The sequence below is a fragment of the Alosa sapidissima genome, chromosome 16 (genome assembly GCF_018492685.1).
Source record: "Alosa sapidissima isolate fAloSap1 chromosome 16, fAloSap1.pri, whole genome shotgun sequence".
Lineage (NCBI taxonomy): Eukaryota > Metazoa > Chordata > Actinopteri > Clupeiformes > Clupeidae > Alosa > Alosa sapidissima.
This window is the reverse complement of record NC_055972.1, coordinates 19,195,475-19,208,128: the sequence shown is the minus strand read 5'-3', so window position 1 is coordinate 19,208,128 and position 12,654 is coordinate 19,195,475. Positions and strand designations below refer to the sequence as shown.

General features: G+C 48.1%; 1 protein-coding gene across 1 annotated transcript in view; it reads right to left on the bottom strand.

Moving 5' to 3' along the window:
* Positions 1–1,107: 1,107 nt before the first annotated feature.
* The window catches only part of socs5b (suppressor of cytokine signaling 5b), a 25,285-nt gene continuing 13,738 nt past the window's right edge, over positions 1,108–12,654 (bottom strand). Inside the window, exon 2 of the mRNA XM_042064948.1 lies at positions 1,108–8,979. Coding sequence (XP_041920882.1) covers positions 6,986–8,962 — 1,977 coding nt within the window. The 5' untranslated portion in view covers positions 8,963–8,979 and the 3' untranslated portion in view covers positions 1,108–6,985. The remainder of the gene's footprint in view (positions 8,980–12,654) is intronic.

The following is a 12,654-nucleotide window of genomic DNA, read 5'->3' as shown; positions in this document are numbered from 1 at the left end:
CAGTTCCCCTGGAACATACCAGTAAGATCTGTTACTTGACAATCAATCACCGCTCTATAAAACATTCATACGAGCTTTGGATTTGTATTGCTTTTTCCCTTTCCTCATGACCCAGGACAAAGGCAACTTATTCTGCTCCTCCAACTCACTGCCTTTGGTGAAAATCCCAGATTTCTGTGCCTCTCTGTACCCTCCCATTCATTCCCCCTCCACCCGAGCGAGATCGGTGCGCACCTGTGTTTGTTTGGATTCACCTGTGCCGAGGCCACACAGAGCTCCACCTCAGCGCGCTGAGGCCTGACCGGGCTGGGCGCTCCGTCGAGGGTGCAGGGCCGAGGCGCTGATATTTAAGCCACGCTTGGTGTGGTGTGAAGGAACACAGCGCGCGCCTGCCAACTCACTCCTGTTCTCGCCGCATTCCTCCAAAATAGACCTCGGCGCTTATTTTTAAGGTCTGACTGCAGAGGAAGAGAAATGGGAGGGTGTGAAGGTAGGAGGGAGAGAAGTAAACTAAAGAGCGTGTGTGTGTGAGCGTGTGTTTGTGTGTGTGTGTGAGAGTGCATGTGTGAGTGTGTGTGTGGTAACTGAAGCGCGGAGCGAAAAAGGGTGTCAGACTAGCCCATGTTCAGCCCCTGCTCATTCATTCATTAAATACACATGAGGTCATTTCATCCAGGATTCATCCAAATTTGTATCGTGAGTACTTTTTCTAACACCCCACAGAGGCCAACTGCAGATTCCTTCAGATCAAGACCATAAAATGAAAGAACTCAGGTGAACATACTCAGGTCAGTCAGTCGAACGGCAAGACTGCTTTCAAATGTTCTCCTGGCTTGGCTTGCCTGGCTTAAACAGCTTTGCTCTCACACTTGACTAGAACATGCTCGCAAAACAAAATAATTAATTTCAAAGCTTTATTTTAATATTAAAAAAAACTTTTTTTTTGTTAGAACTGTGTTAGATTTGAGATCTTGACAAAAACTGGGTATTCTTTACTCAACAGAACTGTTTAACAGCACGAACAACAATGACATACATCCTTCACAAAAAAAAAAAAAAAGTGTTAATGTGAGCTTTTGTAAAGACCCATGCCACAGATGACTGGAATACATTGAACCATTTTTTTTTTATTTTGGAATATTAAGACAATGAAGCGTAGGCTAAAGCACCAAGAGATAGCTACATGTGTCGCATTGATTGGCTCTTTATTAAAAATGTTACACCAGAGAAGAGAGAGAGAAGAGAAAAAACCAAGGGGAAGTATGGTGAAAGAAAGAACTGAAACAGAATGCAGACAGTGAAAATGGGATAATGATCATCTTTCCAAAACACCTGATCCTGACAGCCGCAACTAAAAGTGGAAGACAAAAAAGCAAGGATAGAGTGACCGAAGGAGAGAGCAAGGAGTGTGTGTGTGTGTGTGTGCGTGAAATGACATTAGTCTGACATGAGCTGATCTTGCCCGTGGCAGTAAGGGTCCTTGTGATTGGTCATACTGGAGAGGGCTGTCGTGCCAAGGATGTGTGTGTGTATATGGGTGTGTGTGTGTGTGTGTGTGTGTGTGTGTGTGTGTGTGTGTGTGTGTGCGTGCGTGCAAAGGGATTGGATGACGACTCAGCTGAACTCCATGAGCACTGACATCCATTATTCCTCATCATTGTCAAATTGTCATCACGTCCTCACTGCTCTGTGTGTGTGTGTGTGTGTGCGCACACGTGTGTACGTAGGTCCACACTGGGGAGACTGCACATGGTCACACCACAATAAAGTGACACTCAGGGGTGTAACCATGGTTACATCAAGCTCTGTTTGCATAATCAGGGAAGATAAATATTCAGAAACAAAAATAATATATTTGTATATATATTTACATATGCATGTTTTAGCATTGCTCTTTTTTGCATAATTTTTGTTCAAGAAAAAGGGCCTAAAGGACAATGGTACACCAGTTCCTCACAAAGCTCCAACTCTGACACCCTTGCGCCTTTGAACTGATGGGTTCAACTTACGGCCGAGGGCGTGTGTGTGTGTGTGTGTGCGTGTGCGTGTGTCTGGGGCTGGTGGGGCATGGGTTGATGTGCTCACTCTCAATTTCAAACAAAGGAGAGGGCGTTGAGCCCTTCTGCATCAAACAGAGCGAGAGAGAGAGAGTGGCTGCGCGCTCAGCCCAGATACCATGCCTGAGACAGACACAGTGGGCCAGGCGTCCACACTAAGCGCCTCCCCGGCCTCCTTAACCCTTAAAGGTGTAGGTTTTTGAACATTCTAAGTTCCGCAACAATTGAAAATTGGTTCTAAAATTCTATGTTGAATTCAATGAACCCAGATATTCTTTAGAATGTTAATTTCCCAACATTCCCGACGGTACTCCTTTAAGGGTTAAGACACCTTTGGAGAGTGACGCTGCTATTGCTCTTTCTGGTTCACAGGCAGCCAATGCGTCTCGATAGCCTGTATTTGTGTCTGTGTATATCCCCTGGTAGCTTCCTCTGTGTGAACCACATGACTGAGACAACACACTCTGCTAATGACCCATGTCTGTTATGGATTAAGAGCGAAGCAGGCTATTTGAACTTCTGATATGGGCGGACAAACCCTGCCTGGGATTGTGGAGAGATGCTTTGTTTGCCACTGATGGAGGGATGCTGATGAGGTGCTGTTCATAGGAGTGTGAAGAGAAAAGGGATGAGAAGGAGAGAGAGAAAGGGGGATGAGAAGAAGAGAGGGAGGCAGAGAGAGCAGGGCAGAGGAGTACACCCCTCACAGCACACTCAAGTACCAGTATTCCTCTCTGTGACGGCCCCACCTCCCACTGCCACACACACACACACACACACACACACACTCATCTGTCTGACACTTCCCACACACACAACACACACATACACACACTGAATCTAACCTGTCCATTTCACAGTGCCCCATAATGTGTGCATGTGTGTGTGCACTGGGGGGGTGGGGTGCTGGCAACTGTTCCTGCACAAAACATGCCTCTCTCTCTTTCTCTCGCTGTTCTTCCACAGGAAGTAGAGGAAGTGGTGAAATGAAAATGAGCAAGAGCAAAAGAGAGGAGGAAAATCTCTCTCTCTCCGTCTCTCAGCTAGTCCCCTCCCAAATCGGAGTACTGTAGTTCAGAGTACAGGCCCTTTTACCAACCAGTAAATTTAGCCCCCGGAGGGATAAATATTGCCTGCAATTAACACCAGGGGTAGGGCAAGGAATGATGGCAAAGTGCCAAGAGTGTCTCACACACACACACTGAACAGATGCGTATGTGTGTGTGTGTGTGTGTGTGTGTGTGAGAGAGAGAGAGAGTCAGACGGCGCATATTTGACCTCTTACAATGCGCCCCGTGGTGTATAATGAATATGTTTTGGAGCAGTAAAAGCACAGGGTGCACGTCAATATGCTGCTCTAATGCCAGACTCCGCTCTCTCCCTCTAAAACTCCATGATGACTCAGCCATGGAAATGCGCTCACATACACACACACACACACTCAGAGATACAGATGCATTTGGTGACACTGCTAGGCAGAGGTTCTGAGTGCAAAGCATATGCAGTGGATTGGAACTGTTATATAACAAGCTGGTGTGTTTGTAAGCAGGCGACTGCGGACTGGCTCTGGGCCACCTCTGGCCCAGCGTCTGCTGCTCTCTGGCAGTGCTCACTGCCCAGTAGCTGTAGCTGGAGATGGGCATGGTCAGTCCTTAGTTAGCTCAGCCAGGCCTGATGTCTGTGAATGCACTGCTAACGTCTTCTATTCAGGCCGGAGCTGAAGACAGTATACGGGTCAGATAATAGCACACTCTGAGTTCTATCTGGCTCACATCTGGGCCGAATCTGACTCAGGTCTCGGCCACATGCGGTCAGGAGGCCGGTGCTAATTGCTGGTGAGTGCAAAGCGCTTTCAAGTCTAAGGCCCGAATTCACAAATGTCAGTCTTGCCCTTGTGGCGGTCATTATGACTGTGGCCCTTCTCGCTCTAGGAGATTCAAGCCTTGGGTTCATCAATGTGCCTTGAGACAATCTTCCTTGTGAACGGCACAGCATAAATAAACACAACTGGATCGGACTACTGCTGTTGAGACACAACAGAGTAAGCAAGTTCATGGCATTCAAAGGGCTGCACTGATGTCTGACAAAAGAGTCCATGGGGTTGGAGGAAGAGCAGGACAAAACCTTGGTGTGGTTTGTGCCTATTGGATACACTAGCTTCCTGAGCAATTTGCTGACCAATCAGTGCACACTAGCCAGTTGACTGCCACTGAGGCAAATGGATACCTTTGAAAACTTGGACCTGATGATTTGCTAGCCCATATAGCTCAAAGAGATATGAGGAGATATGCTGATAAAACTGTGTCCTTCAACACAAATGACCGGGTATGCCCACTAGTCCAACTTTGGTCTCAACAACACCAACATTCATACGTGCAAACACACAGAAATGCATGCACAGACCCTTGCCCACACAGACACACCACATTAAAGTGATGACAGTCTGACACTTTGTCAGGGGGGATTCGATCACCTCTTTGAGATAAATTTATCAAGTCAATGTCGTTCACATTGAGAATTAATAAAATGCCCCCTCCCCCCTCTGTGGTGGTTTTTTCCAATCCAACAGAATTCAAGTTGTTCATTTCACTTCTCTTTACCAAAAATACTCCTTTAGACTTACATAATTACACACACAGACACACACATATATATATATATATATATATATACTGTATATATATATATATGCTTTCTTAAAATAGGTACATTTGATATAAATGTTGGCTGCATCTTTATTTCATCTAGTCATCGTCCTTTGTTTAACAGTGCTCAATATTCTCTTGTCTCTCTTCTCTCATGGACTAGTGCATTAGGGTTATATGAGGGGGGTGGGGGTTCCATGCACACCTGATACTGATGTGAGTTAGTGATGGGGACCAAAGTCCCTATTAACGGAAAACGGGTGATATGCTGGTTATGAATGAGAAGTAACTGAGAGCATGTCTTTGTGGCCTGCAAAAGCCTTGAAATGTGTATTAGATGGGCTTGCTTATGAGTGAGTGGAGCGTATGCATGCAGAGCGGCTGTCATGCTGCAGAAGACGCTCTCTGAATGCTTTCTACCAGAAACACATTTGCTTAAGTGTCCAGAAAGGTTGGTGTTAGCAATTTCTTTTCTCTTCAGACAAAAGGCAGGTATGGAAGCACACACGTGTGTGTATGGGTGAGTAAAAATGAAATTGTTCAGGAAGACTTCTCCATCTGCTGTATCCACAAACCACACAGGTGAGTGTGTAAGTATGTGTGTGTGTGTGTGTGTGTAACCTGACATAACACAGGCACATCTGAATTGTGTGGAAGAAAGTCTCTGATGGCCTACCAAAACCTACTGAGACTAAGACCAGGCGGCTGCTCTGTGTGTAAAAGCTTGTGTGTGTGTGCGGCAGAATAACCTGTTTGTGCTTTGAAGCCCAGTGATCACTGCGAAGCGCAGGAAATCATGCAGAGCAAAAAAAAACAGCACTCCATCCCTGCCTGGTGCGCTGATCATGTCCTCCAGCACAGCTGTTACCATGACGACTGACACATGTCAACTTTCTAGTCAGAAAAATCAACAGGAAGTGGTCACTGAGGCATCGCTGGCTCCTCCTTCTAGTGCCCTAAGTGTTCAGTCTCAGAGCCACAGAGACACCTCTACCTGAAATTGAGCGCAAATCTACACCTACTGGCTTAGCCAGTGAGCTCTAACCATATCAGTAACACTGTAAAGAAGAAACAGCTGACTGGAATCCTCATCAGCTGACTGGACTCATCATCACCATCAGCTGATCAGCAGGTCAGGTCTGGCTGATGGAGAGTCCGGGTCAGTAAAAAAAAAAAAAAAACATTTGACCCAAAGCCACGCTGTTTGACAGGGGCTTTGTGCTTTGAGAACAAAGCCAGGTCTTAATCTCCAACATAGACCTAATCCCTCTCTGGATTAGTACTAAAACTAGTACCACTAGTCTAGAACAGGTGCTGGACTCCACTGCACACTGGGAACCTTAACCCTCCCCACCACTAACTCAGGCTAAGTCCTGGATGTGTGAGCTACTATTCATGCTGTGTCTAATAAGTCTTGTCCAGGCCAAAAGTGTCCACTATTCACAGACAGCTTGTCTACTAGTGCAGGCTGTCCTTTAGAAGGCATGTCACCAGCTTGCAGACGACAAAGCTGATTGGCTAAGCCACATGATGGACAGCACGGGAATGACGGGCGTGGCCGTTTGTCACGCGATCAAAGCGACAGAGCGATGCTTTCAGACATTTTGGCAGATAGGAGTGCAGAAAGAAAGAAAGAAAGAAGAAACCGAGAGAAAACACATACGAGTTATTGTCTTACAAAAAAGAATGAAGTAAAAGACTGGGTTCTGCCTTTTCCGAAAAAAACAAACAAACAAATAAACAAAAAAACATGATAAAGAAAATAAAAAAAGAACATTGTTGTTACTAGAGGCAGTGTGTGTGAGTCCACCCATACACTGAGTGTGTTCCATGTGACTGAGTCATGATTAAAATACAGGAGACATAAAGAGGTTTGCTTGAGTTCTGTTTGCACGTCCTTTAACATGTCTCTTGGTAACGCACACGTGAAGCCGGCAGGTGACCCTTCTGTTCCTGGGGTGGGGTGTGTGTTTACGTGTGTGTGTGTGTGTGTGTGTGTGTGTGCGTTTGTGTCTGGAGGGTGGGGAGAGTTATGACACAGTTCTCTGGCTTCACCTTATGTCCCCCTTCTCTCCCCATCACCGCCAATTTGGGACCCAGAGGGAAGGTTTGAAATCCGAGCCTCACAATCACACCCAAGATCCCAACCCCAGACCCTGGATCCATTAATGCCTCCCCAGCTCACTCACCCCTCACCCCAAGAGGCTTCAGAGATTCTGTTTAACCCCCATGTCCCCACCAGCTCTACCACCACCACCCACCAAGCTGCCCCCCTTGCCCCTCTTATTTGCCCCTGATGGGCAGCTCTCTCTCCAGCCAGCGCACGCGGACTTTCTGCTTGTAGTGATACTCCTTGAGGAAGTCCTGCAGCGCGGGCGGCAGCGGCAGCGCGGCGATGCCGTCGTAGGTGACGCGCTGGCAGATGGCGGCGCGCGCCAGGCTCTGCAGCCCGAAGGGGAAGGTGCGGTGCAGCGGCGCGGTGAGCAGCGGCTCGAAGAACATGCACGCCGACGGGTCCTTGTAGTGCTCGAGCAGGCCCGTGACGGTGGACGCGTGGAAGACGCATGGGTCGTGCGCGTCGAAGCTGAAGTTGTGGTTCCACTGCTCGATGCGCGCGTGCAGGGAGCGGTTGTAGCGGCGGAAGCTCACCGAGAACAGGTAGTCCTCCTGGGCCGAGTCGCGGAGGAGGAAGGTGCCCTCGGGCCGGCCGTCCAGCAGTGCCTCGGCCTGGTAGCGGTCCATCACGCCCCAGTAGCAGGGCAGGGCCGTGATGCGCAGCAGGTCCGGCACCAGGCAGTGGATGTAGTCGATCTGCGTATGGACCTTCCAGGGCCCACCGCTGCTGCTGCTGGACGAGCTTGCCACGCCTGAGCTGCTGCTGCCGCCCTGTCGCGACGAGTGCCCATCACCGGACGCATGCCTCTGCTTGGGCCGGCGTGCCTGCAGGCACAGGGTGGTGGAGTCCTCCTCCGAGTCACAGTCCTCTGAGGCAGGGGGGTGGGAGAACGAGGACGAAGTGGACAGCCCGGACAGGGCCTGGGCCACTAGGCCGCCTAGGACACTCCCCGATGTGACCATCCCGCTCAGGTTCCCCCGCACCCCCGACACCTCTGCGGTCACTCCGACGCCTGCACATTCGCTCGGGCCGCTACTGTTGCCACTGGTCGCTGGCGCCATCTTTGGTCCCAGTTTATATATGGAGGAAGAGGAGGAGGAGCTTGGCGGGAGTCCCGCCTCCAGGGTGTGGATCTGAGCGTTGGGTGGCGGGTCTACGCCTTCCTCGATGCTGATTCGCCGGCGCTCGCGCATGCGCTCCTCCTCATCCTCGGGCGCGGCGTGGCCAGCGGTGGCGGAGGTCTCGGCGGGATCAGAGGTCAGCAGTGCGCCGGACGCCTGCAGGCTGACCGGCGCCGTGTGCTGCTTGATCAGGTGCCACTTGTTGGCCAGGTCCGAGCCCGGTGGGAAGGGGCATGTCTCCAGCATGAGCTCGGTCAGGTGGATCTTGCGCTTGGACGACGAGGAGCAGGACGAGCCGGCTGACGAGGAGGACGAGGAGGACGAAGACGAGGAAGACGACGAGACAGTGGAGAAGGCCAGAGAGCAAGAGGCCGGCTTGGCCGAGGTGGACCGGGACCGTCGGCGTGGCGACAGCGGCAGGCACAGGCCCATGGTGTCCCTGAGGCGCTGGCGCAGTGACCGGGCACTCAAACTGCGGCCCGCTACTCCTCCTCCTGACCCCCTATCCCCCCCTCCTCCTCCTCCTCCCCCACCTCCAGGCTCAGCAATCTCCTGGATGGAGCTGACGGCGTAGCGTCTCTCCCTCCTCCCGGCCGCCCGCGATGCGCGCCCCCCTCTCCGCTCGGCCTCCAGCGAGCTCTGTGTCTTGGTGGAGCACGAGTGCTTCTTCTTACCCCCCCAGGGCGCGTGCCGTGAGTACGAGTCCCGTCGGCCGAGGGTCACCCCGCCAGGCCCACGCCGCACCACGTCCTCCTCCCCGTCCCGGTCCAGCGTGATCTCCAGGATCTGGGGGCCGTCCGTGGCGCAGTTGTGGCCCCGCCGGGGCACCACCAGCGGGCCGAGGGGCGAGAGGCTCCGCGGGGGGCTGGAGGCCCGGAAAGCCTGGGCCTCGCCTGAGCAGCTGGCCCGGGCCAGGTCCAACCCGCAGGGGGCCACGTCCATGACCTCGCATGGGCCGTCCAGGTGGAGGAAGGTGTGGCAGCGACTGCGCAGGCTGCTCCACATTTTCCCTGCTTTGGCCATTGGGGGACACGCAGCACCTGAGGAAGGACACACTGCATTAGAGGAGGTATACCACACACACACAGACATACACACAAACATTTATACATTAGTAAACATCAAAGTCAACTCAGGGAGGGTACAAACTCACAACAACCCATTAGGTGAAATGGATGTGGCTCCCTACAACTCTGCAGCTTACAATTGCAAATCATTCCACAGGTTTGAGCTCTGAAGCATCCTGGCATCCTGTAAGGCCAGCAGTCAGAAATCTCATACACAAACGCTACACACCACGTCACACACCTGTGTGACTTCAGGCTATGCTACAGGTCCTACTCAACATCCCTCTCTATGAGCTTGCTGCCAGCCATTAGGTGTCAGCTGCACCCATACAGACTCATAACAAATAACAATTGATTAGCATACACATTCAATTATCTTTATCAAAAAATAAATTAAAAGGGATATATATATATACACACACACACATATATATTAATTTTGTCATTATATATAATTTTGTCATTTAAAATGCAGACTAGCGTTGCACAATGTACCGTATACTAAAAAGGTATCATGATGCCTTGAATTTCCCCATGGGGATCAATAAAGTATCTATCTATCTATCTATCTATCTATCTATCTGATGCAAAAAAAGATGCGATTTCCGACGTTTTTAGAATCGATACTTAAAATAAAGCGTTCTGTGTCTGTGTGTGATCTGCTCCCACTTTCCATGCTCCTTGCACGCATCTAGGCAAGTGGCCGTGTCAAGCCGGCAGCTCTGAGCGAGTGAGTGCGCAGCAAACGACAACACAAGTTCTTTGCAGACAGTCCTCGGCTTGTGGATAAAACAAAAGTTTGACGTGAAATCTATTACTATATACATATTTCGGAATGTGATGTATCCGAAATAGGATACATCACAAATAGTGAAGGCAAGGCGACAGGTAGGCTACACTGAAGCCCGTTCAAAGGGAAGTAGGCTACATATAGAAGAGTTCAAAGAATGACGTTAATGTTGGTTAAAGGTGCTCTAAGCAATGCTGGGTAACGTCACTTCTGTTGACTTTCAAACAAAACAGAAAGCTAGCTCGCTACTTCCTCCCCCTCCCTCCCATGCTGCTCCCGTGCAATTGAAACTCTCCTAAACGCGCATCTCGTCTGTGATTTGCTGGAACAGTTTGTTATGTTTTTATGGGCTAGGTTTGCCCAGGTTGTTTTTGTTGCCGGTTTTGGAGCCTGGGCTGTCCACAGAGATCACACAGTGTATTCAGAACACAGACAGACAGCAGACGGTTGTTTAGGTGATGTTTGCAGTAAGTAACATAACATGTTTTAGCCTAAAAAACACGTGGCATCGCTTAGAGCACCTTTAACGAATATTTCCTCTCCTCAGTTATAAGCTAGGCCTATAGCCTAAGTAAAACGAGTGTGGTTTATTCTGGGTTATTACACGGCTCTTCAGATGTGTATGTTCAAATCTACATAAATCACCGGCAAAGCATTTAATCACCGCTGTCAATGGCAACGGGTTTTGTGCTTCTGATTAATGTCTTTCATATCACTACGCAAGGACTGGAACTTCATTCAAACGTGAAAGCAGACGGTTGATCAGCTGTGTTCTAAAGAATGTTTGATTCAAGTTCAGCAGCGTGTGTTGCGAACTATTTGTTTCTCAGCAAATGCCACGATGAACGGTAACAAATAGGCTAGGCTATGTAGGCTAAAGTCATATCGTGGGGAGTTTATTATTTTGTTTTGGCAAGTAGCCGTATAATAAGCGGGATAATGTATAGAACACCGGTCATTACTGACGCTGTATAATGACGCTGCGCGTCGGGGTCCGGTTCGCCCTGTCGGGACTTATTTTCCCAGTAATGACCGGCGTTCTATACATTATCCCCTACATAAAGCGAACCTTTCATCATCAGTGAATTTTGACGAGACATAATGACTGTGATCATAGTGTGCTAATGTGATAAAAGCACAATGTTCACGCTAGTAGCCTATAACTTGTAAACAATCTATTTAAAGGTGCCCTGCCACACAAAAACATTTTTACTTGTATTTTTTGAAATATGTTAGATCCATATGTGTTTGTGCTATGTCGTGAATGTGAAAATGAACAGCTACCTCCTCTGTCAGCTCTAGCTACTGAAAAGAAATAAGCGGAGAAATCAGGCCAATTGCAAAAGCTCTTCAGTTTGACATGAATTGATTGAGCTCATTACTATTCATGAGTTCGCCCAGTTGAGATCGTGCCCACAGTATTCGTCTAGCTCTGTGACAGTTTTCGTAAGGATGGCTGAATGTCAACAGGCTTTTGCGCTATGCACGAATAGAACTTCAACAATGCATTTTGCCCAAGAACTCAGTGGGCAAAATTGAGTTGAGGATCAAATGGCTTCAGTTTATTTTTTGGAACAATGCCACAGGCTTTGCAAAAAGGTTGCTGTTGAAGCCTGGAGCAGTAGGCTACCATCGCAGCAGTCTACGACCACAAGTCCATGCCATGAAGCTAAAATGAGTTGATAACAGCTGCCATCATGGCAGTCTACAACCAGTGCCCAGTCCGTAAGCAAAACTTTATTGTCAACTCAAGGAAGTGTTATGTTATACAGGTTTAATGCACTTGCTAGCCTAGCAGGGTTTGTGCCCATTTGGATAATGCTAGCACTCGCTAGCCAAGCTAAGTTCATGCCAAATTAGTTGATAACAGCTGTCAGGTTATGGAGGAAACCGACTACTAAGCCAATGAATCAGAGTCAAGCAACTTAGCTTGTTGAATATTAATGAGAACTGGCGCAAATCGAGCTGAGTCTTCCTGCAAGCTTTCTATACCACGCTAGAATGGCTTGAAACAAGGTAACCGAGGCATGTTTTCCACAAAAAATGTTGTGGCAGGGCACCTTTAATATTCGGTCAGTAGGCTAGGCCTACTGGTAATGTTTGTCATGGCATGTAGACTGCAATTTGTTCAATAATTATTTTCTAGATATAGGATAGGCTACCCAAAATGCGCTCATTGAAGCTCACAGCCTACCACGGAAGTGTGTTCAGTCCTAATAATAATAGCGGCTAAGGTATAGATTATGTGGTAGCAAATAATGTTAACCATCAAAGAAATATACATAATATAGGAATGCATGCACAGACATATTGCAACAGGTAATGGCGTATCTGACGAAGACCTGAGTTGTTATAACGTTGTACTTACTTAATTAAACACACACTTTTTTCCCCTTTGTAACTATCAAAGAAATCCCATAAACACGGGAAAGCCTAGGGTAGCCTTCATCAGATGGCTTAAAAATTAGGCACTTCTGCATAGCATTCAGTGATTCTCATGCAGTAATTTGAAAAGTAATTTATTGTCAACACACAACACATAATGTAAATTAGCTATAACAAACAATAAAGGACTTTATCACACACAAACTACTATACTATTTTAATGACTATGAAAATAATAAACATGTAGGAAGTTAAGAAACCAAAAGTGACCTGCACAAAAGTGCACCAAATTCAACACAAATGACACTTGGAGGAGGTCTGCATCCTTTCTTATCCAGATATTTTAGGATTTCGCCGTGGTATCGTTTCAGTATCGAGCATCGAGATATTTATGGCAGGTATCGAAGTCATAATTTTGGTATTGTGACAATACTAATGCAGACAAATAATCATGGTTAATAATATTTAATTAA